The sequence below is a fragment of the Salmo salar genome, chromosome ssa15 (assembly GCF_905237065.1).
Source record: "Salmo salar chromosome ssa15, Ssal_v3.1, whole genome shotgun sequence".
NCBI lineage: Eukaryota > Metazoa > Chordata > Actinopteri > Salmoniformes > Salmonidae > Salmo > Salmo salar.
The window spans coordinates 101,628,538-101,653,569 of NC_059456.1; the positions used below are offsets into that span (position 1 = coordinate 101,628,538).

At 45.3% G+C, this 25,032-nt stretch overlaps 2 protein-coding genes across 8 annotated transcripts in view; both read left to right on the forward strand.

The window, feature by feature from the left end:
• Positions 1–7,387: 7,387 nt before the first annotated feature.
• Positions 7,388–16,555, forward strand: mmp9 (matrix metalloproteinase 9). Its single transcript, NM_001140457.1, has 13 exons — positions 7,388–7,702; positions 8,075–8,313; positions 8,640–8,788; positions 9,120–9,248; positions 9,524–9,697; positions 9,839–10,012; positions 10,283–10,456; positions 11,687–11,842; positions 12,357–12,534; positions 13,928–14,067; positions 14,927–15,077; positions 15,382–15,485; positions 15,764–16,555. The coding sequence occupies exons 1-13, from the start codon at positions 7,568–7,570 to the stop codon at positions 15,874–15,876; spliced, it is 2,016 nt and encodes a 671-aa protein (NP_001133929.1). The 5' UTR covers positions 7,388–7,567; the 3' UTR covers positions 15,877–16,555.
• A 1,293-nt stretch (positions 16,556–17,848) lies between these two features.
• LOC106572852 (zinc finger protein 335) overlaps positions 17,849–25,032 on the forward strand; it is a 45,047-nt gene continuing 37,863 nt past the window's right edge. For 6 of the 7 annotated variants that reach the window (XM_045696444.1, XM_045696447.1, XM_045696446.1 and 3 more), the window contains exons 1-8: positions 18,347–18,873; positions 19,560–19,799; positions 20,826–20,966; positions 22,133–22,271; positions 22,503–22,586; positions 22,976–23,092; positions 23,216–23,361; positions 23,585–24,674. In XM_045696444.1, the coding sequence (XP_045552400.1) occupies positions 19,560–19,799; positions 20,826–20,966; positions 22,133–22,271; positions 22,503–22,586; positions 22,976–23,092; positions 23,216–23,361; positions 23,585–24,674 (1,957 nt within the window). In that variant the 5' untranslated portion in view covers positions 18,347–18,873. Of the gene's footprint in view, positions 18,128–18,346; positions 18,874–19,559; positions 19,800–20,825; positions 20,967–22,132; positions 22,272–22,502; positions 22,587–22,975; positions 23,093–23,215; positions 23,362–23,584; positions 24,675–25,032 lie in introns of those variants that run through there. The other variant, XM_045696445.1, reaches the window with a different exon arrangement.

Genomic DNA, 25,032 nt, shown 5'->3' on the forward strand with positions numbered 1-25,032 from the left:
AACCACCCACAAACACAAGAGAAAATAAGCCCACTTAAATATGGCCTCCAATTAGAAGCAACGACAACCAGCTGCTTCTAATTGGAGGTCGTTCCCAAAACTAACATAGAAATATACAAACTAGAAAACCCGCATAGAAATAGAAAACATAGAACATAATCCTAAAACCCCGAACCACACAAAACAAACACACCCCTGACACGTCCTGACCAACTACAATAACCAAATGACCCCTTACTGGTTTAGGACGTGACAGTAAGCAAACTGTTTATGTCTTGTGCGTTGTTTCTAGAAGGCGGAAGGGTGGTTAGATACGCCAAACTCACTTCCTGTCTCCCCCCCCTCTCTCTGGGTTGTTTTGCAGTGGCTCTCCACTTCAGAAGCCCTCAGCTGAGCTGTACTTTGTGGTCGTTGGTTTGTTGATCTAGTGGTGCACTGTTCGGATATTGCAACACACTGCAGGGCATCTAGTGTTTGATTTGGAGCGTGTGTTGTCCCTCCTCAGTGTCCAGGTCCATTACTCAGGCATTTCTAAGCAGGCTGTGTTGTAGAGGTTTTCTGAGAAAAGTTGTTGTTTTTATACTCAAGATTAGGGTTGGTGTACTGACATCATTTTTCACCTTACTGACAAAACATATGAGGGGAGGCTGGTCCAACTCCAGGGTTGTGTTCCAAGTTGTTCTGTGTTCTCCCATTCTTTTAATGGTGATCTTTCAAGGACACCTGAAAGAGAATACCGTCTAGTATGGGAGAATGCAGAGCGTTAGAGGTCGACGTGACCTCTAACCTAAACAGGAAACTGCATCATCACACAGCCGGCGTCAACAACGCTAGCTTTTATGCTAGCTAGCTACGTCTGTTTATGTAGCCAATGTAGCAGTGGGAGCAACTAGTACTAGCAATTCAGTGAACAACTATCCCCGAATGGAAATATTTAACACAAATAACAAGTAAACAAGTAACATAATCAATTTTCTCAGTACCTGTGTCTTCCTGTGGGCTCAGAAGAAGCCTTGGACCTCTCCGCCCTTCCGGCGGAGTACCAGGACCTCCGGGAGGCTTTCAGCAAGGCCCTACGACTGCGTGATTGACCTTCTCCCGGGCACTACTCCACCCCGGGGACGGCTGTATTCTCTGTCGGGTCCGGAGACCAAGGCTATGGAAACGTACATTGAGGACTCCCTGGCTGCAGGGTGTATCCCGTCCTTCTGCCTCCACCGTCAGCGCAGGGTTCTTCTTTGTGGAGAAGAGGGACAAAACCCTATGCCTGTGGGGTCTTCGACTACCGGAGCCTTAATGACATCACGGTTAAGAACCGCTACCCACTACCACTCATCGCCTTGGCCTTCGAGCCGCTCCAGGGGGCCACCATTTTCTCTAAGTTGGACCTGTGGAACGCCTACCATCTGGTGCGGATACGGGAAGGGGACGAGTGGAAGACAGCCTTCAACACTGCTAGCGGACACTATGACTACCAGGTGATGCCATTCGGTCTGACCAACACTGCTGCTGTGTTCCAGGCCCTGGTTAACAATGTTCTCCGCAACATGTTGAACCGGTTCGTGTTCGTCTACTTCGTCGACATACTCGTTTTTTCCCGCTCAGTTCAATGACACGTTCTCCACGTCCGACAAGTCCTCCAGCGTCTCCTGGAGAACCAGCTTTTTGTTAAAGCAGAAAAATGCTAATTCCATCGCTCCACCATCTCCTTCCTAGGATACATCATCGCTGCTGGTAATGTGCAGATGGATCCCGCAAAGGTGAGAGCAGTGGTGGATTGCCCTCAACCCACTTCCAGAGTGCAGCTGCAACGCTTCCTGGGATCCGGCTAACCAGATGTTTGACCAGCAGAAAAATGCTAATACCATCGCTCCACCATTTCCTTCCTAGGATACATCATCGATACATTGTCCCAGACGCTGTACGCTCCCCAGTCCTGGAATGGGCTCATTCCTCCAGGCTTGCCTGCCACCATGGCTCCCATTGGAGCCTGGCTTTTGTGCGACAACGCTTTTGGTGGCCCACCATGGTTCCTGACGTCTCCACGTTCATCGCCGCCTGCACCGTCTGTGCTCAGAATAAGATTCCTCAGCAACCACTTCTTGTCCCTCACCGTCCCTGGTCACATATATCCCTGGACTTTGACACTGGTCTCCCTCCATCTGATGGCAACACCACTATCCTTACGGTGGTGTACAGGTTTTTCAAAGCTGCCCATTTCGTTCCACTCCTCAAGCTACCCTCAGCCAAGGAGACGGCCCAGCTCATGGTGCAGCACGTCTTCCGGATCCATGGACTTCCGGTGGACATGGTCTCTGACCGTGGTCCTCAGTTCTGGAAGGCGTTCTGCACACTCATTGGGTTGTCGGCCAGCCTGTCCTCTGGGTTTCACCCCCAGTCTAATAGCCAGTCGGAGCGAGCCAATCAGGACCTGGAAACGACTCCTCGTTGCCTCGTCTCCGCCAACCCTACCACCTGGAGCCAGTAACTTGTGTGGGTAGAATACACCCGCAACACCCTTCCCCGCTCAGCCACTGGTCTCTCGCCTATCGAGTGTTCGATAGGTTATCAGCCCCCACTCTTCCCTGAGCAAGTGGAAGGGGTCAGCATACCCTCGGCCCAGATGTTCATCTGGCCGCTGTCGCCGTTCCTGGAAGTGAGCCCGGTCTGCTCTTCTCAAGACCACCTGCAGATATCGAAGACAGGCGGACCGCCACCGGACCCTTGTTCCCCATTATTGTCTCAGGCAGAGGGTATGGCTGTCTACTCGGGAGGGCTGTCTACTCGGGAGGGTATGGCTGTCTACTCAGGAGGGTATGGCTGTCTACTCGGGAGGGTATGGCTGTCTAATCGGGAGGGCTGTCTGCTCGGGAGGGTATGGCTGTCTACTCGGGAGGGTATGGCTGTCTGCTCGGGAGGGTATGGCTGTCTACTCGGGAGGGTATGGCTGTCTAATCGGGAGGGCTGTCTACTCGGGAGGGTATGGCTGTCTACTCAGGAGGGTATGGCTGTCTACTCGGGAGGGTATGGCTGTCTAATCGGGAGGGCTGTCTGCTCGGGAGGGTATGGCTGTCTACTCGGGAGGGTATGGCTGTCTGCTCGGGAGGGTATGGCTGTCTGCTCGGGAGGGCTGTCTACTCGGGAGGGCTGTCTACTCAGGAGGGTATGGCTGTCTACTCGGGAGGGCTGTCTACTCGGGAGGGCTGTCTACTCGGGAGGGTATGGCTGTCTGCTCGGGAGGGCTGTCTACTCGGGAGGGCTGTCTACTCGGGAGGGCTGTCTACTCGGGAGGGTATGGCTGTCTACTCGGGAGGGCTGTCTACTCGGGAGGGCTGTCTACTCGGGAGGGTATGGCTGTCTACTCGGGAGGGCTGTCTACTCGGGAGGGCTGTCTACTCGGGAGGGTATGGCTGTCTACTCGGGATCTGCTTCTCCGGGTGGAGTCCCGTAAACTTTCCCCCCGTTTTATCGGCACTTTCCACATCTCTAAGATTCTTAGCCCCTCTGTGTTCATCTTCTGTTGCCCCGCACCCTCTGTATACATCTCAGTTTTCATGTATTAAGGATTAAACCTCTGTCTCACTGCCCTCTGTCTCCTCTTTCCATGTCTGCATCTGGGTCTTATCCTGAGTCCTGATAGCATTAAGGTTTCCTGAATTTCTGGGCCACGACTTGGGAAAATGCTGATCGCAACAGACAGTGCATCTCAGTATCAGAACTTAAACTACAGCCAGACTGGCCTGCTACTGGGCCTTTCTAGAACTTATAAACTGTAGAGATTAGACACACAACTGATCCAAACTGAATGATATATTCAAATCACAGGGCTTTGGCGTCGTTATTCAAATTAGATTTTCACTGCAGTTCACTGCCTTGAGTAGAAATTTGTACTCACTTGAAAAGTATAGTTCAATTATTGATTGCATTGTGGTGTTGTATGTTACTATAGTCTAGGTAGGATAATTGTATTGTGGTGTTATAGGCTAATCTAGGTAGGATAATTGTATTGTGGTGTTATAGGCTAATCTAGGTAGGATAATTGTATTGTAGTGTTATAGGCTAATCTAGGTAGGATAATTGTATTGTGGTGTTATAGGCTAATCTAGGTAGGATAATTGTATTGTGGTGTTATAGGCTAATCTAGGTAGGATAATTGTATTGTAGTGTTATAGGCTAATCTAGGTAGGATAATTGTATTGTGGTGTTATAGGCTAATCTAGGTAGGATAATTGTATTGTAGTGTTATAGGCTAATCTAGGTAGGATAATTGTATTGTCCCTATACAAGATCAATAGGGGAGCTTTTTGAGCTTTGTGTGTTCACTGTTCTTTTATACACAATGACACCTCTCCTAGGTGTGTGGTATGTGTGGTATGATGCTAGTTAGCCTATTGCAGATCTGGACAAACAATCCACCTACCACTGGTGTCACTGTACATGGTGGATAGAGGGCAGGATAGACAGTTAGACTGGTAGACTATATTAACCTGTGGTATAGTTAGTCTGATAGAGGGAAGGATAGACAGTTAGACTGGTAGACTATATTAACCTGTGGTATAGTTAGTCTGATAGAGGGAAGGATAGACAGTTGGACTGGTAGACTATATTAACCTGTGGTATAGTTAGTCTGTTAGAGGGAAGGATAGACAGTTAGACTGGTAGACTATATTAACATGTGGTATAGTTAGTCTGATAGAGGGAAGGATAGACAGTTAGACTATATTAACCTGTGGTATAGTTAGTCTGTTAGAGGGCAGGATAGACAGTTAGACTGGTAGACTATATTAACCTGTGGTATAGTTAGTCTGATAGAGGGCAGGATAGACAGTTAGACTGGTAGACTATATTAACCTGTGGTATAGTTAGTCTGTTAGAGGGCAGGATAGACAGTTAGACTGGTAGACTATATTAACCTGTGGTATAGTTAGTCTGATAGAGGGCAGGATAGACAGTTAGACTGGTAGACTATATTAACATGTGGTATAGTTAGTATGTTAGAGGGCAGGATAGACAGTTAGACTATATTAACCTATGGTATAGTTAGTCTGTTAGAGGGAAGGATAGACAGTTGGACTGGTAGACTATATTAACCTGTGGTATAGTTAGTCTGTTAGAGGGCAGGATAGACAGTTAGACTGGTAGACTATATTAACCTGTGGTATAGTTAGTCTGATAGAGGGCAGGATAGACAGTTAGACTGGTAGACTATATTAACCTGTGGTATAGTTAGTCTGTTAGAGGGCAGGATAGACAGTTAGACTGGTAGACTATATTAACCTGTGGTATAGTTAGTCTGTTAGAGGGAAGGATAGACAGTTAGACTGGTAGACTATATTAACCTGTGGTATAGTTAGTCTGTTAGAGGGCAGGATAGACAGTTAGACTGGTAGACTATATTGACCTGTGGTATAGTTAGTCTGATAGAGGGAAGGATAGACAGTTAGACTGGTAGACTATATTGACCTGTGGTAAAAGTTAGCGCGTGGAAAAGCGTAAATAAGGAAGTACTAGAACACCTTGATATAGGGAGGTTCATGCAAGCAGATGAGGAAATGTGGCTAGGATGGACGCAAGCAGATGAGGAAATGTGGCTAGGATGGAAGAAAGGATTTAGTAAAAGCTGCAAAATGTTTTTCATTTCCATCGTTTTATGGTTGTTACATTTAGCTGACTCCCACATGTTAGGAGACATAGATTTCCTCCAGTTTTATCAACACCTGTATCATTCCCAGCTGCAGACTGCTGCTCAGCACCTCTGGTCTAGTGTATATGGGGGACAGAGTAGGATATCAGCCGTGTGCTCATCGGGGGAAAAAGTCCCTCATCCAGGTTTCTGTTCATGAGTCATCTTTCTGCTTTACTGCCACAAAGTGATGCCACATACTCCCACATCATGCTCCCACATCGTGCTCCCACATCATCATAACAGGCTAGATGATATCACCTTGAGGTCACCAGATTGTAGCTGGTCTTTCAAGGTTATTATCCCCACTTTGTTTGGAAAGCTTAAGACCAAACTCTACCCACTGGGAACACACTGGTTGAATCAACGTTGTTTCCACATCAATTCAACAAAATTACGTTGAACCAACGTGGAATAGACGTTGAATTGATGTCTGTGCCCAGTGGGTATTTAGACTCTATTTATACTGATGAGAGTTTTGACAAGAATACCCACGTATACACATATAATACTATTTGTAAGGTGTTGCACTGAAACTGCATAGGCCTGTGTAAGGTGCTCGGATGGGCCGGAAATAAACCGGTCTTGAATGATGAAATATCTCCTAGGGTGAGAAAAAAAAACGAGTTTCCCATGACCTAATATCCCTCGCATGTTTGATCACAATGATTTTGGGTTACGATCCATGGCATGTCATCACTGTCGTGGTGATTGTTCCTTAAATTGAATTAACCACAGAGGATTGCAACGGCATTACTACACGGTGATGTACACAGCAAGCCATGTTGTGCAATGGATCACAACATGTGTGTTGTCTGTGGCTTTATATTTCATTAATAATGTACACGGTATTAGTAGATCCTATCTAAATTCTGTATCAATGTATTTAGCTTCATGTTTGTAGCTATTTGGTTCAAAGTCAGCTTTCATTCATACTCTTCTGAACCATACAACAGTTTCTGTACATGTATTTGATTACAAAAGTTGCTGTACATGTACTTGATTATTGATATGCACAAACAAAGAGCGTTTTTTGATTGGCAGTTACATAGTGTAACACATAGTAGTTATATCTTGACCCTGTTTGACCCCTGACTCGATCTGTCACAGTTTTTTTCCCAAAATCTGAAAACAGAAAAGTGGAGGCAAACTTCATTCAATAAAATGTTGCAGATACAATGTATTATTTTAAGATAACAGAAGTGCAGGTTCAAGTCCATTTTAGGTTACATTTGGTTTCCACTTGTCTTACAGTTACAAAACCACCGGCTAAACCTCACAGATGAATATGACCATTGAATAAGCATGCTATTACCACAGCTATATATTTATTTATGTGAGTCATATGTCTGCAGGGGCTTTTCCTCGAAATTCAGCACTAATAGCCAAATGTCGTACAATCTTTTGGCTTGAATAAAGCCAAAACATCCTTATTCAATCATTTCCCTAATTGTAATTGTCAAAACTTCACCAGAAATGTAGCTAAAAAAGGGTTTATTGGTAGGAAGTGATGTACTGGGCTAAATGTGTAGGTTAGTACATTTTGGAAAATCCCTGAACAATAACATAAAGCCTAGTCCCTGTGGGAGTGGTGATGACTGGTATAGGCAGAGAGGGGGTAGGGGGGTAGGTAGGAGGTAAAGAGGGTGGCTAAGACTAAGAGCATAAATACTGAACCCAAAGCACCAAGGTCACAAAGGAGAACAACTAGTCTCAAGAGCCAGCCACAACAAAGAGTTTGAACAGCAACAAGAGCCAAGGGAGAAACTGCCTTTTTTTGTGTGTGTCGGCGAAAGCATTCATCTTCATTGACTGTCTATCTGGCACATTCTTGCATCTTCTCTGTTCCTTTTTGAACTACTTTTACCTCACCTTGGTCTCACCATGAGAAGAGTTCTGGCTTTGTTTGTTTTGGGGATGTGCATGCTGAGTGGATGGTGTGTTCCCCTGAAGAAGTCTGTGTCTGTCACTTTCCCTGGAGATGTCCTCAAGAACATGACGGATACGGAGCTGGCAGAGGTGAGTAACTAATAGATAAACAGAGATTTGATATATGTCTATGAACAGATGCTTCATTTGACCTGTTTTCTGTTCTGAAGACAAAACACAAGACGTGAGGGTGGGAGATTCCTTTTATAGTCACTAAAGAAATGTGGGTATTGTCCAACATCTTCATGTTTCAATGTTATGGATTACATCAAACTAAAGGGACACAAAATTCTGCATAGTTGGACCTAATTTTATGATATGCAATAATCTCATCATTTTCTATCATCTAATCATCGTAATTTATCATCAGAACTACCTGAAGCAGACATGTATGTATTATAATTTGACCTAATTTCATGAATATCAAATAATCTCATCGTATTCATTATTTCCTACCTCCAGAGCTACTTGAAGAAGTTTGGCTACATGAACGTCCAGCACCGCAGTGGTTTCCAGTCCATGGTGTCCACCTCCAAGGCTCTGATGACAATGCAGAGGCAGATGGGGTTGGAAGAGACAGGGACGCTGGACAAGTCTACGGTAGCAGCCATGAAGGCACCTCGCTGCGGTGTCCCTGATGTACGCTCCTACCAGACCTTCGAGGGGGACCTGAAATGGGACCATCATGACATTACCTACAGGTATGGTGGAAGATGGGATAAAATAACCAATAGACTGCACAGTTATGCTCCTAATACCTCATGTTGCGTTCATCTATATTCATTAGCCCAGTAGCTAAGTGTAATGAGATGCATGTATTACCATTACAACCCTTTTCCTGACTGAGAAAGCACATCCCAGAGTTATGTCCGATGCTGTGCCTCAACAGACTTGAGTTGGCAATAGATACCTGAAATGGTGTGCACATAGAGCATTGCTTAACAATGGCCTACGATACTATCTAATTCAATCTGTGGATGTTGACTGCATAGTGAGTTTGACCGTACTATCTTGCTTTTCTCTCTAGGATCCTGAACTACTCTCCAGATATGGTAGCCTCTCTGATAGACGATGCCTTCGCCAGAGCCTTCAAGGTGTGGAGTGATGTCACCCCTCTCACCTTCACGCGACTCTTCGACGGCACCGCCGACATCATGGTGTCATTTGGAAAAGCAGGTAAGAAGGGCTGCAGTAACTGTATGCAGCCTGGGATCCAAACGGACGCTCTGTTTCACCCATTGTTTCACTTCAGTGACACGGAGCATATCATTTTGGATTCCAGGCTATGCGATATGTACCATATCATCTGCCAGCAACAATTAAACAACCTCAGCCTCCCAGAACATTTACGTTTAAAACATATCTCTAAATTAAAGAGTAGACATCCAAATAAATATTTATTGAAGAAACATGAAAGGAAGGAAGTGAATTGACCGAACGGAAATGGAATTGACCCCGACTCTGCATGAAATGAATGCCATTCATTCAATGCCTTGTTATTTTCCAGATCATGGAGACGGCTACCCCTTCGATGGTAAGGACGGCCTTCTGGCCCACGCCTTCCCCCCTGGCGAGGGCATACAGGGAGACGCCCACTTTGACGATGACGAAAACTGGACCCTCGGCAAAGGACCAGGTAAGCATGGAAGTGTATAGTCAACCCTGGCTTTTTCAGTCAGGCAGTCAGTATTTCATGGAGCTATGACTCCCCCTACTGTCCATTTTAAGCATTTTCTTGACAGAGATTGAAATGAATTATATGCCTCTGCCAACATCTCAACATCAATCTGTAGGATTGAATACTTGAGCTGCAGTGAACCATTTTATTGGCTAATTAGATGTATTTAATAATGTCGGACATAGCTATCGTTCACAATTTCACCTAATAAAAACATAACTTTTTTGTTCCAGCTGTGAAGACTAGCTTTGGCAATGCAGAGGGCGCTCTGTGCCAATTCCCTTTCTTATTCGAGGGCAAGCAGTACTCCACCTGCACCACGGAGGGGCGCTCTGACAACCTGCCCTGGTGTGCCACCACAGCCGACTACGGCAGAGACAAGAAATTTGGTTTCTGTCCAAGTGAACGTAAGATTGACAGTTAATACTTGAGAGGAATGATTGGTCAGAAAGTATTTTTGACAGAGTTTGCTATGACATGCCTCTAATCATATGCCTATCTCTCTCTCTCTCTCTCTCTCTCTCACACACACACACACACACACACAGTTCTGTACACATTCGACGGAAACAGCGACGGCAAAGCATGTGTGTTCCCCTTTGTGTTTCTCGGGGAGACATATGAAGGTTGCACGACGGAAGGCCGCAGTGATGGATACCGCTGGTGTTCCACCACAGACAACTTTGACCAGGATAAGAAATATGGCTTCTGTCCCAACAGAGGTGAGGGAGTGTCACAGTCACCACTACCAGACCTGGGTTCAAATAGTATTCTTTTTATTTCAAATATTTTGAGTGTTTGATTGAGCCTGACAGGAGTAGCAAATGGCTGTGGTTTTGGGCCTATCCATTGCACCAAGAAAAATCAATTGAGCACAGCTCAAATGAAATAGTGTTTGAACCCAGGTCTGATCGCTGTCACACATACATGAAACACTAGCCTGCCTTCAGTGACACATGTTCGCTAATAGTGTTGTGTCTGTGTTTTGACAGATACGGCTGTGATCGGTGGAAACTCTGAGGGAGAGCCGTGTCACTTCCCCTTCATCTTCCTGGGAAAGAAGTATGACTCATGCACCAGCGAGGGACGGGGAGACGGCAGGCTGTGGTGCGCTACCACCAGCGACTTTGACACAGACACGAAATGGGGCTTCTGCCAAGATAGAGGTGAGTGATACAGACAGCGTCAGTGCACCTACCGTGCTGACTCAAACTGCTGACAGTCACAGACAAACTGCTGGCTGACAGTCACAGACAAACTGCTGGCTGACAGTCACAGACAAACTGCTGGCTGACAGTCACAGACAAACTGCTGGCTGACAGTCACAGACAAACTGCTGGCTGACAGTCAGAGACAAACTGCTGGCTGACAGTCACAGACAAACTGCTGGCTGACAGTCACAGACAAACTGCTGGCTGACAGTCACAGACAAACTGCTGGCTGACAGTCAGAGACAAACTGCTGGCTGACAGTCACAGACAAACTGCTGGCTGACAGTCACAGACAAACTGCTGGCTGACAGTCACAGACAAACTGCTGGCTGACAGTCACAGACAAACTGCTGGCTGACAGTCAGAGATAACGCCAGTGCATCTATAACTGTTTCAAACTATTGTGCCGACTCGAACCGCTGAGTCAGATGATTTCCTTTCACATTGTTCTTTCCAGCATGGTTCTAGGTGGATGCATAACCAGCTCAATAGTATGGAAACTGTGTATTATAGTAGGTGCACTAGCCTGATCCCAGATCTGTTTGTTACCAGTTAGCCTGGTCCCAGACCTGTTTGTCACCAGTTAGCCTGCTCCCAGACCTGCTTGTTGCCAGTTAGCCTGGTCTCAGACCTGTTTGTTGCCAGTTAGCCTGGTCCCAGATCTGTTTGTTACCTGTTAGCCTGGTCCCAGATCTGTTTGTTACCAGTTAGCCTGGTCCCAGATCTGTTTGTTGCCAGTTAGCCTGGTCCCAGATCTGTTTGTTACCAGTTAGCCTGGTCCCAGACCTGTTTGTTGCCAGTTAGCCTGGTCCTAGATCTGATTGTTGCCAGTTAGCCTGGTCCCAGATTTGTTTGTTACCAGTTAGCCTGGTCCCAGGTCTGTTTGTTACCAGTTAGCCTGGTCCCAGATCTGTTTGTTGCCAGTTAGCCTCATCCCAGATCTGTTTGTTGCCAGTTAGCCTGATCCCAGATCTGTTTGTTGCCAGTTAGCCTGGTCCCAGATTTGTTTGTAACCAGTTAGCCTGATCCCAGATCTGTTTGTTGCCAGTTAGTAAATGTCAAGCCAAACATGACAATGAATGACGGGTAGTTAGCATGATAGCACAAACATACTGGCACCCAGGCTATAGGTGCAAACCACAGCTGACTTAATGACATGTTTCTACTCACTCTCTCCTCTCTCAGGCTACAGTCTGTTCCTGGTTGCGGCCCACGAGTTTGGTCATGCCCTGGGTCTGGATCACTCCAACATCAGAAACGCCCTCATGTATCCCATGTACAGCTACGTTGAAGACTTCTCCCTGCATCAAGATGATATTGAAGGCATTCACTATCTCTACGGTATGATATTATCACAATATGACATGATTAGAAAAGGCATTTCACTGTACTTGAAACTTGATTATGCAATATCACTAGTCCGGTCCTAGATCTGTGCTGTCTTGAGTGACAAACATACGTCAGTTTAACGTCCAGTTTTGATTTTCATCTAATTGTGAATTCAACGTGAAATCAACAACAAATGTCACTATGTCATTAGATTTAGGGATAAAATTTGGGTGAAAAAATACTAAATGCCCTTAGATTAATGATTATTTTGCAAATACGATCAGTTTTCCACATTGATTCAATGTCATCACATACATTTTTGGGGGGTTGAAATGACGTAGAAACAATGTTGATTCAACCAGTTTTTGCCAAGTGGGCTGGGACCAGGCTGCAATGTCATGTGATCATACAGGATACACAACATACAGACAACAACATAGCATTTCCCTATATTACCAAAAATTACTATAGTTAAGTGTTGTTCATTTCATTTCATTGCATTAATTTCCAATATCTTCCCACCCAGGATCCAAGACAGGCCCTAACCCCAGCGATGAGCCCAAGCCTGAGCCTGACACCCCTACCACTGAGTCCACTACCACTACCACCACACACCCCGTGGACCCTTCCCAGAACGCCTGCCAGATTGACAAATTCGACACCATCACAGAAATTGATGGAGACCTGCACTTCTTCAAGGATAGGTGAGCAACCTTTACACTGGTAAAAAAAAAAAAAAAAGATTTCTTTGCGGTTCAACAGTACAACCTTTTTTAGGGCTGTGACGTTAAATGGGTGTGTGCCCTTTTAAGAGCACACAAGAGTTCAAATCAAATCAAATTTTATTTGTCACATGCAGCCGAATACAACAGGTGTAGACCTTACAGTGAAATACTTACTTACAAGCCCTTAACCAACAATGCAGTTTAAAGAAAATACCTAAAAAAAAAAATAAGAATAACAAATAATTAAAGAGCAGCAGTAAATAACAATAGCGGGGCTATATACAGGGGGAACAGGTACAGAGTCAATGTGCGGGGGCACCGGTGTCGAGGTAATTGATGGAATATGTACATGTAGGTAGAGTTATTAAAGTGACTATGCATAGATGATAACAGAGACTAGCAGCAGCGTAGTCTGGGTATCCATTTGATTAGCTGTTCAGGAGTCTTATGGTTTGGGGGTAAAAGCTGTTTAGAAGCCTCTTGGACCTAGACTCTGTTCTCCGGTACCGCTTACTGTGCGGTAGCAGAGAGAACAGTCTACGACTAGGGTGGCTGGAGTCTAGGACAATTTTTTATGGGCAAAGGGAGAGATACCCAGAGAGAGAAACAGGATAGAGTTATGGGATAAGGGAGAGATATCCAGAGAGAGATATCCAGAGAGAGAAACAGGATAGAGTTATGGGATAAGGGAGAGAGAAACAGGATAGAGTTATGGGATAAGGGAGAGATAACCAGAGAGAGATATCCAGAGAGAGAAACAGGATAGAGTTGTGGGATAAGGGAGAGAGAAACAGGATAGAGTTATGGGATAAGGGAGAGATAACCAGAGAGAGATATCCAGAGAGAGAAACAGGATAGAGTTGTGGGATAAGGGAGAGAGAACCAGAGAGAGAAACAGGATAGAGTTATGGGATAAGGGAGAGAGAACCAGAGAGAGAAACAGGATAGAGTTATGGGATAAGGGAGAGATAACCAGAGAGATAAACAGGATAGAGTTATGGGATAAGGGAGAGATAACCAGAGAGAGAAACAGGATAGAGTTATGGGATAAGGGAGAGAGAACCAGAGAGAGAAACAGGATAGAGTTATGGGATAAGGGAGAGATAACCAGAGAGAGAAACAGGATAAACGATGTAAGATTACAGGACAGAATGCAAATAAACGAGCCCATGGTTCACATATTCCTCCCGCTGGAGTCCCCTCTTACTACTAAGCACAGCTACCCGACGACGGCCATTAAAGTTAATGAACACTTCTTGGTTCTTTCTAGCACCATTTCTTCTAACAGTGTAGCCCATTATCTTACAATGTAAATAATAGCGTTGCAATGTAGCTAAATTCATCATTGTGCTGTTTTTGCTGAATCCAATAGGCAATATTGGAGGTTGTCGAGCAAGACCGATGGTAAACTGGAGGGTCCGTTCTCCATGTCAAAGAGGTGGCCGGCTGTGCCAGCCGTCGTTGACACGGCCTTCGAGGACCTTGTGACCAGGAAAATCTACTTCTTCTCAGGTAAACAGAATATACACACACACACACCATTTTTTATTTAACTAGGCAAGTCAGTTAAGAACAAATTCTTACTTACAACGACGGTCTAGGAACAGTGAGTTAAACTGCCTTGTTCAGGAGAAGAACAACTGATTTTTACTTTGTCAGTTTGGGGATTCAATCTAGCAACCTTTCGGTTACTGGCCCAACGCTCTAACCACTAGGCTACCTGCCTCCCCTACACTCTAACCACTAGGCTACCTGCCGCCCCTACACTCTAACCACTAGGTTACCTGCCGCCCCTACACTCTAACCACTAGGCTACCTGCCGCCCCTACACTCTAACCACTAGGCTACCTGCCTCCCCTACACTCTAACCACTAGGCCACCTGCCGCCCCTACACTCTAACCACTAGGCTACCTGCCCCCCTACACTCTAACCACTAGGCTACCTGCCGCCCCTACACTCTAACCACTAGGCTACCTGCCGCCCCTACACTCTAACCACTAGGCCACCTGCCCCCCCCACACTCTAACCACTAGGCTACCTGCCGCCCCTACACTCTAACCACTAGGCCACCTGCCCCCCCCCACACTCTAACCACTAGGCCACCTGCCCCCCCACACTCTAACCACTAGGCCACCTGCCCCCCCCCACACTCTAACCACTAGGCTACCTGCCGCCCCTACACTCTAACCACTAGGCTACCTGCCGCCCCTACACTCTAACCACTAGGCTACCTGCCGCCCCTACACTCTAACCACTAGGCTACCTGCCGCCCCTACACTCTAACCACTAGGCTACCTGCCGCCCCACATCACTCCAAGTAGCATCACTCTAAGCGACATCACTCTAACCTTTGTCTCTGTTGTCCCACAGGCACCAGGTTCTGGGTGTATACAGGACAGAGTTTCCTGGGACCCCGCAGCATTGAGAAACTGGGTCTGTCCTCCACTGTAGAGAAGGTGGAGGGAGCAATGCAGAGAGGGAAAGGCAAGGTGCTGCTCTTCAGTGGAGAGAACTACTGGAGGTGAGTCAATCCCGAGGTCACATGGGAGGACATGGTGTTGAGATAAGGTTCTGGGTTCAAGTTTCGAAGGGATCACACGCATACTAAAAATGTATGCATTGACTGTATTGTAAATTGCTTTGGTTTAAAAGTGACTGCTAAGTGGCAGAATATTATTAGCTGTATTATCATTTCATACAGCAAAACCTCAAATGTAACTAGAAGTGGATCAGTAGAACTGAATGGAGGATTAGATGTATAACTATTTACTGTATCTGTAGGTCTGTGTTGTAATAACCAAACCAAATGTGTCTGATCCTTACAGGCTGGATGTGGAGGGCCAGCAAATTGACAAGGGATATCCTCGCCTCACAGACCAGGTCTTTGGAGGAGTTCCCCTTGATGCCCATGATGTGTTCCAATTCAAGGGTAAATATTCAACTATATTCCTCCACTCACACTGTAGGCTTTTGATAAGAAACAGCATAAGTATTGCAGCAAACTGACAGTTTATCCTTTTGATAAGGGGATGTACACGGATTATTCCAGTTCTTAGGGTGGATCCTTATTTGTAATGGGGATGCTCAGCCAGCCTTCTGCAATTGGAACCATGACATCAAGACACTTCACACTGCTGTGTACCATCATGTGTACTAAACACACAACACATAAAACAAGATTAATCCTTGTGATTGTTTGTATTGTAGGCAACTCCTACTTCTGCAGGGATCGTTTCTACTGGCGAATGAACTCCAAGAGACAGGTGGACCGTGTGGGATACGTGACGTATGATCTCCTGAACTGTAGTGACTCTAACTAGGGCACTGAAGATTGAAGAACCCTTTCAATAGGGCCTCTTAGAGTAGGGTCACAGATCTGTTTGTGCCGTCTTGCCAATTTATACATTTACATTGAAAATAATTTAGCAGACACTTATCCAGAGCGACATGAGAATGACGGCGAGTGCTTAAGGTACGGTTTGTGTTTATGCAGTGCCATTTGGAAAGTTTAAATGTCCCCACAGTTTGTGTGCTTTGTAAAATTGTTGGTCACCTTCCATGTACCAACGGTAGAATCAGGTCCTAAAATATGCTACACATGTATGGGTACTTTCCTTCGAACGGTGTGTGAGTTAACAGGTTCTTGTCATCTAACCTAGACTAGGGTCCAGAGAGATATAACCACAGCCCTGAAATAACAACAGCCCCAGCAGAACCGAATCACAATCTGTTGTGGCTTTAACCTGTCTCCCTGGCGCAGATATTTTGGATGAAACATGAATTTATATTTATTTATATTGCTCTTTGGTTTTATTTTTGTGTTCAACAATACAATGTGTTTATTTAGAGTTATTTAATATTTTTGAACTGGCTCAAAAGCCATGTATTTTGCACTGGATGGCACACCATGGTATCTCTCACTTAAGTTATTTTGTGTGTAAATCAATGTTTTGTATTAAAACAGAACTGAAAATTCAATAAACAAATTGCACTTCATTATCAGTCCTTGTCTATGTAACCATGTAGCTAGCTAATCATCTTGTGCAGCTGTCTTACTCTCTGCTGTCAACACAATGAGGTTCCGCATAAACACACAACAAAACTATAAATGCAACATGTAAAGTGTTGGTCCCATGTTTCATGAGCTGAAATAAAATATCCAGACATTTTCCATACACACAAAAAAGCTTATTTCTCAAATTTTGTGCACAAACTTGTTTACATCCGTTAGTGAGCATTTCTCCTTTGCCAAGATAATCCTTCCACCTGACAGGTGTGGCATATCAAGAAGCTGATTAAACACCATGCTCATTACACATATGCACCTTGTGCTGGGGACAATCAAATTATAATTTCTCTACCATAAGCCTCCTCCAATGTCATTTTAGAGATTTTGGCAGTACGTCCAACCCGGCCTCACAACCGCAGACCACGTACGTGTATGGCGTTGTCTGGGTGAGCGGTTTGCTGATGTCAACGTTGTGAACAGAGTGCCCCATGGTGGCAGTGGGGTTATGGTATGGGCAGGCATAAGCTACAGACAAACAAAATGGCATTTTATCAATGACAATTTGAATGCACAGAGATACCGTGGAAAGATCCTGAGGCCTATTTTCGTACCATTCATCCACCGCCATCACCTCATGTTTCAGCATGATAATGCATGGCCTGATGTCAGAAGAATCTGTACACAATTCCTGGAATCTGAAAATGTCCCAGTTCTTCCATGGCCTGCATACGCAGACATGTAACCCGTTGAGCAGGTTTGGGATGCTCTGGATCGAGGTGTATGACAGTGTGTTCCAGTTCCAGCCAATATCCAGTATCTTCGCACAGCCATTGAAGAGGAGTGGAACAACAGTCCACAGGCCGCAATCAACAGCCTGATCAACTCTATGGAGATGTGTTGCACTGTATTCCCACACATGTGAAATCCATAGATTAGGGCTAACGAATTTATTTAAAGTGACTGATTTCCTTATATGAACTGTAACTCAGTAAAATCTTTTGAAATTGAGCTATGCCTGTTTTTATGTTGAAATTCCACACAGCAGACAGAGCCAGAGAGACTGAGCCAACCATCCAGCGTTATTAGCCACTGCCATTATGTAAATAGACACATTGTATAATCTAACCAAACATCAAGCTACTATTTACAACTATAGTAGAACATTTGTAGTCATAACTACCGATTTTCCGAAACATTGCAACATGTTTGCGCTACAATTTGTATTGTTACTGGGCCCCAGTACGCCGCTCGTTGGTAAATTATCTAATACGCCTTCATCTGGAAACAATAGTCCTGTAATTTCCCATACGGTGCTCTATAGAATCTAACCGTTTAACAATAATTAAGACCTGCCCTTAATATCATGAAAAAAACAAGGAGCACATTTTAAAAACATCTTCCACTTTTCAGTAAAACAGAGAAATAAGATCCGGTCGGTCAAACAGGAAGTGAGGAGATACTGATGGCGCCCGACTAGAATGGAGGAGCAATTATCGCGTACAACTTCTTATACAGTTTGGCGTGTCTACTAAGTCATAAACAAATTCAACTCACAATACACAGTAAGTAAAAAATCTCAAGGAATCTCGTGTTATATAGATACATTTATTAAACATTTTCTTCAGGGACGGACGTTGGACGGTCTGTCTTTTTTCGCTGAGGCCCTCGAGGTCCCTCCGCCTTTAGTAGTTTCTAGAATGCCTGAATGCAAAAAACGTGGGCTCGCAGAGCAGGCAGGAGAGAGGGCAGCTCGGCCTGTTTTAAATCCATTAAGAAGGGTCGTTGCTCTGCTTACACGCTGAATTCAAGTTGTGTTTAGTTAGACCTGTCAACATTATAAAAGGACAATAATGGCTCGTTTGCGCTAATATACCAACAGCGAAGCATAGAACTATGACACTGACCTTGTTGATGTGCAACCTCATGTCAGGTTTATTAGCAGGATCTGAAACGACTTGTCCGAGAGTTAGTTAGCTGGCTAACTAACCTTGTTGTCTTCCCAGAAAAACGACTATTACTAGTTTAACTACTAGGTAGTATATTTGCTTCTCAAGGTCGCCAATGTGCAGTCTAAGAGCAAAGAAGAAGGAAACCACGTCCAGCGCAATTAAGAGTTACAGTTAGCGATGAAGCTAGCAAGCTCTCCAATACAGTCTGTTCCATCTAGTGTCAGCAATATTTACCTCCACACTGACTTCTCTAATGAACCTCACAAATGCTACTCTACACAAACTCCTTAATTTATTTGCAATAATCTGCAATTCTTCAAAAATAAGTGGCAATTCACACAATCAATATCCAATAAAAGGTACACATATTTTGTGTAAAAGTACACTCCCTGTGAATGAATAGGCTTATGCCAGAAGATTGATAATGAGTACATGTATAATAGTTAAATTGGTATCCATCGTCATGTCTCTGTAGTGTGGATGGCTCCTGAGTGGCACAGTGGTCTAATGCACTGCATCTCAGTGCATTAGAGGCGTCACTACAGACCCTGGTTCGATTCCAGGCTGTAACACAACCGGCCGTGATTGGGAGTCCCATAGGGCGGCGCACAATTGGCCCAGCGTTGTGTAGGTTAGGGTTTGGCTGGGGTAGGCCATCATTTTAAGGGACTTGCTTAGTTAAATAAAGGTAAAATACATTTTTTTTAAAAGGGGGTTAGAGCTCAGATGTCTCAAGGGTTAGAACATGATGTTGACAATACCAAGGTTGTGGGTTTGATTCCCTCACACAGAACATGTGCCACTCATAAGTCCTGTGTGTCTCAGTTGGTAGGGCATGGTGTTTGCAATGCCAGGGTTGTGGGTTTGATTCCCCACCGGGGACCAGTATGAAAATGTACGTACTCACTACTGTATGTCGCTCTGGATAAGCGCGTCTGCTAAATTACTAAAACCCCCAAAAATGGGGGGGAAACTAATGTTCCCTCTAAGGAAAATGCAGTTGTTCTATTCTAAAAGCTAATGACCATATTATTTTATATCCTAGATGGAAGGGGAGATCGAGGTGGAGAGCAGCAGTGATGTTGGTCCGTCAGGGTCTGGGATGGAGGAGCCGTCAGAGAGCGGTATGGGCATGGAGTCGTCGGAGGCCATGTCTGCAGACAGCAGCGACGCAGCAGCGCCACACGCCTCCCGCCACCACAGCCAGCACCGCCATGGGCACGGTCACCATGGCCAGGCCCCAGAGTCAGACTGCCATGTGGGACAAAGCTCAGAGGGTATCCTGGTAAGAACAACAACACTATGTGAACTGTTCAGAATCCTTAAACTTTATTGCTATTCATCATCAAATCAAATTGCACATGCTTGGTAAACAACAGGTGTGGACTAACAGTGAAATGCTTACTTACAGGCCCTTCCCAACAATGCAGAGAGAAAGAAAATAGAGAAATAATCGAAAATTAAAACATGTAATAATTTATACACAATGTGTAACTATAACTAGGCTTTATACACAAGGTACCAGTACCGAGTCGATGTGCAGGGATATGAGGTAAATTAGGTACATATAACTAGGAATACAGTGACAGATGATAAACAGTAGCAGCAGCGTATGTGATGAGTCAAAAAAGTTTGTGCAAAAAGAGTCAATGCAGATAGTTAACCAAATAGCTAACCTAACAACTATTTATCAGTCTTATGGCTTGGGGGTAGAAGCTGTTCAGGGTCCTGTTGGTTCCAGATTTTGTGCATTGGTATTGCTTGCCGTGCGGAGAAAACAGTCTATGACTTGGCTGAAGTCTTCAACAATTTGTAGGGCCTTCCTCTGACACTGCCAGGTATAGAGGTCCTGGACGGCAGGGAGCTCGGCCCAGTGATGTACTGGGCCATACTCACCACCCTCTGTAGCGCCGTGCGGTCTGATGCCGAGCAGTTGCCATACCAGGCGGTGATGCAGCCAGTCAAGATGCTTTCAATGGTGCAGCTGTAGAACTTTTTGAGGATCTGAGGACCCATGCCAAATCTTTTCAGCCTCCTGAGGGTGAAGAGGCGTTGTTGTGCTTTTTTCACAACTGTGTTGGTGTGTTTGGACCATGATACAAGAGATTAAAAACATTCAATCTGTAATGGTAATACAAGGGAAGCCTGTGTGTTTGTAATGATAATCATAATACATTTTTAATAAAGCACTTTTCAAGAATCCAAAGACTAGTCAGTGGTTCAGTGTTTGAATGGCTTGGTAGGGGCTCTGGTAATATGTTTCCGTTAGTCTCTATCTCCCTGCCTCTCACGCCTGTTTCTGTGTTTCCAGGCGTTCCTACCAGAGACCAGCTCCAGCACAGACGTCACCCACCACAGAGCCACCGTCCACCTCCCAGACTCCTCCTCTGTGGCCCAGTCCACCAGCGTCTCCACCGTAACCCAGTCCATCCTGGTGTCCGGGTCGGCCCAGGTGAGCATCTCTAATATTCAAGAGCACCCTGGTTGACCCCCATTGCCAGCCTAGCTACCGGCCGGCCTAGCTACCGGCCGTATTTGACAGGTGGCAGTTTATGCCGGTCAACAGGCAGAGCTAACTGAAGTAGAGATTATATTTAACACTGCATTGTCAAAGAGGAGATGGCTTTGCCAAATTCAGACCCATGTTACTTACCCAGAAAAATTCTGAATTACAAATCAACCCGGCATATGGAAACGAGTGGTCTTCCGTTAAACATTATTGGCACCATAGCGGACACTATCCGGGAAGAGGGTTAGTGCTATTCTGGATCCTTGGGATATCCCTACCCTAACCATAAAAGCAAGTCGTTATTTTTAGCTAGATTCTAGATCAAAGTAATTGATTAGTTATTGTGAGAGGAGACTAAACCTTTTTATTTCATTATCCTAGTAAATCAAATTACATTTTATTAGTCACATACACATATTTAGCAGATGTTATTGCGGGTGTAGCGAAATGATTGTGTTTCTAGCTCCAACAGTGCAGTAATATCTAACAATTCACAACAATACACACACATCTAAAAGTAAAATAATGAAATTAACATATTTATAAATATGAAGCATCAGTTCATAGTTAGCATGTTACCTTATTACAATATGTAATGTTGTTAGCTACATAGGTTTCTATTATTATCTGTTAGCTGAATGCAGTAGTGGATTCGTTTAGAGTTGCAGTTAAATACAATAAAGGTTATGTTTTAATCACCTATGTAAATATTTTTGCTGTTGCCTTTTTTACATTTTTATACAGTCAATGTTCTGTTTTGTATGTTACATTTGTTTGTTCAAAACAAATTACCTTTATTTGTACAGTAAATAGATTTGCAGTTGCACTTTTGCATACAGTTATTAAAATTGTTCTTTAATTCTGTCGTGCCCACTGTTTTGTGATGCATTCTACATCAAGCTAACAACTGATGACAATTTAAGAATAATAGTCATTTGTAGTTAAAAAATATATATTGTCTGTGCTCCTTACTTTTTGAAGTTAGGAGCACCAGTGATACCAATGACAAAATGTAATTTAGATCCCTGACTGTTGTGTTGAATGTCACTGACTAAGTGGCTTTGGTATAAAAGCGTCTGCTAAACGGGATACTGTATATTGTGTAACAGGTGATGGTCCACTCCAGTGCAGCGGTGTCAGACTGCGGGGGCATGATGGTGTCTGATTCCACAGCCTCTACCTCCTCAGACCTGGGATCAGCCATAGACAAGATCATAGAGTCCACCATCGGACCTGACATCATGAACGGTGAGGGAATGAAAACCTTTGCCCCCCCCCCCCCCCCACGAAGGAAATTTGATTCCTAGTAATCATGAAAATATATATATAGAACAATAGACACAAACGTAACAAACAATGTGAGTACAAATACACCATTCAGGTAAATATTTTTTGGGGTTGTTGTGATTCCTTTGGAGAACTGACTACACACTGTAACCTGTCCATCATAGCCAATATCTAAGTATCACTGTTCTCCAGGATGTATAGCAGTGACCAGTGCAGAGGACAGCGTTGCAGAGACCAGTGAGGGGCAGTATTTGATACTACAAGGACCAGACGATGGTGAGCTTTTCTCTGAGGCCTCTTTGGTATCGACTGTTTCTGTTAGTTCATCCAAGTAGCACACTATATTACTTTCAGTGGTTTACAGCAGTGCTTCCCAAACGGGTTTAGAGCAGTGGTTCCCAAACGGGTTTAGAGCAGTGGTTCTCAAACGGGTTTAGGGCAGTGGTTCCCAAACGGGTTTAGGGCAGTGGTTCCCAAACTGTGGCAAAGGGTCGGCAGGGGGGAGCAGGATTCCCCAATGCTGGAATGGGGGGAGGGGGGGTCTGAGTGCAAAACGTTTTGGAAACTCTTATTTAGAGAACCAATGTTTCAGCAGCCAGTACGTTGTACATAGGAAAGTACATTTTGTTTTTTTGTGGGAACACAACATGCCTGTCTCTTTCCAGGGGCCCCTATGGTAGCCCACATGTCGTCCTCGGCTCTGTCCAGCCATCACCGCATCGCCATCGAGGCTCTGGGAGAGGGTCCTACCTCCACCTGCCACGACCAGGGGGACATGCAGGGTATGAAATATGCAACCTATGCCAGTGTATGTTCTTTGTAATGTTTTTTATGGAAGAAAAGCTTCATAAAGATTTCAAGTGAGTGCTGTCCCTTATTTGATTGATATGTTTATGACATGCAAGATAACCTGGATCCAGACCAGCCCTCTGGGAGTCACTCTCACTCCGGCCGCTACCCAGACCATGAGGACCAGGACAACCAGCCCCAGCACTCCCACGCGTCCCAGTACATGGAGTGTAGTGGTGGCGATGCGGACGGACCTGATCAGGTATGTTGAAGTTTTTAGCTTGGCCTTTTTAAATCAATAATTTTGTTATTTTATGCATCCTTTTTATGTTCTGTTCTTTATGCTTGTTTTATCTTCATCACCTTTATGGCTTTTCTGTATTTGTTTTGGGGGGGGTGGGATCTTTCAATCCATTGTTTTATGGTGGAGTGTGTTGTGATTTTTAAATGCATTTTAAATAAAGTTAGATTTTTGTTTTAACCAGACTGGAGAGTCCTCCTCCTCGTATGTAGACGATGAGGAACCCGACCAGACACGTTCCTCCCGCTCCCTCGTCCGGTCCCGTTTCCCTGAGTACGGTATAGTCGACAACTCTGGCCAGGACCTCAGGGGGTACGTGGAGTGTAGTGGTAGCGGTGCCACCGACTCCAACCCCTCGTCCCCTGCCCGTCTACGACACACCCACTATATGGTGGACTGCAGCGCGGGGACGGGGGCGTACCTGGAGTGTGCCGGGGACGAGGAAGAGGATTCGATGCAGCACCACTCTCGGAGCTACATCGACAGCAGCAGCAGTGCTAACCATTCCCAGAATCACCAAACTCTGTCTAACCACTCTCAGAATCACCAAACCCTGCGGCAGTATGTGGAGTCTGGGGCTGCGGTTGCAGATTCAGAGCAGCCTGGTTGTTCCAACTCTCACTCTCAGAGTCACCAAACCCTACGGCAGTATATGGAGTCTGGGGCTGCAGATTCGGAACAGCCACGATGTTACCAATACCAGGCTGAGGAAGGGCAAGGAGAGGACCCAGACCAGAACCCAGATCAGAACCAGGACCCAGATCAGCCACAGCACTCTGACCAGCAGCAGCCTCAGCACTCCCACTACATGGAGACCACCAGCAGCAGCACTGGCCCAGAAGGTGAGGGTTCCACCACAGACCACCACCACCCCCAGGCAGACACCGCAGACTCAGGCTCAGCAGATCATCCAGAGGTTATGGAGTGTTCTGAGAGCCAGCCTGGCCCTTACATCAGTAGCAGTGGGACCTACTCCTACCACCCGGAGCCTGAGATGGAAGAGGCCCCTGAACCTCCATGGTCCCACAGTTTGGAGAGGCCTTCCAGGGGAGAGGAGGAGGAGGGCGGCGTGGTGGGGGGGTCTGGGGCTCCAGTCGTGGAGGAGGGGGCTGGGAGCGGACCAGGGGTCACCGTCCCCCACACCATGGCTGAACTGGAGGAGATGATGGAGGTGGTGATCGTTCAGCAGTTCAAGTGCAAGATGTGTCCCTACAAGAGCGTCTCCAAAGACACCCTCATCAACCACATGAGAGACAGGCACTTCAAACCCACAGGTACAGTAGCCCCATCCCACCTAGAGAGAGTTGAGAGAGGCACTTCAAACCCACAGGTACAGTAGCCCCATCCCACCTAGAGAGAGCTGAGAGATAGGCACTTCAAACCCACAGGTACAGTAGCCCCATCCCACCTAGAGAGAGCTGAGAGACAGGCACTTCAAACCCACAGGTACAGTAGCCCCATCCCACCTAGAGGGAAGAAAGACATAAACATATGATCGAACAAACTGTATTCATCATCCAAAAGGGGGAAATTATATTTGGACATAGTCTAGAGGCACAGGTTTATTTGTTGTTATTGAACCTTTTTATTTAACTAAGCAAGTCAGTTAAGAATACATTCTTATTTACAATG

What these genes read in the sequence shown, in the direction of transcription:
- mmp9 (NM_001140457.1), top strand. Translation starts at nt 7,568, where the DNA reads ATGAGAAGAGTTCTGGCTTTGTTTGTTTTGGGGATGTGCATGCTGAGT. An exon ending in AGGCATTCACTATCTCTACG is followed by an intron (nt 11,843 to 12,356) that starts GTATGATATTAT and finishes CTTCCCACCCAG; the next exon opens with GATCCAAGACAGGCCCTAAC. An exon ending in GAAAATCTACTTCTTCTCAG is followed by an intron (nt 14,068 to 14,926) that starts GTAAACAGAATA and finishes GTTGTCCCACAG; the next exon opens with GCACCAGGTTCTGGGTGTAT.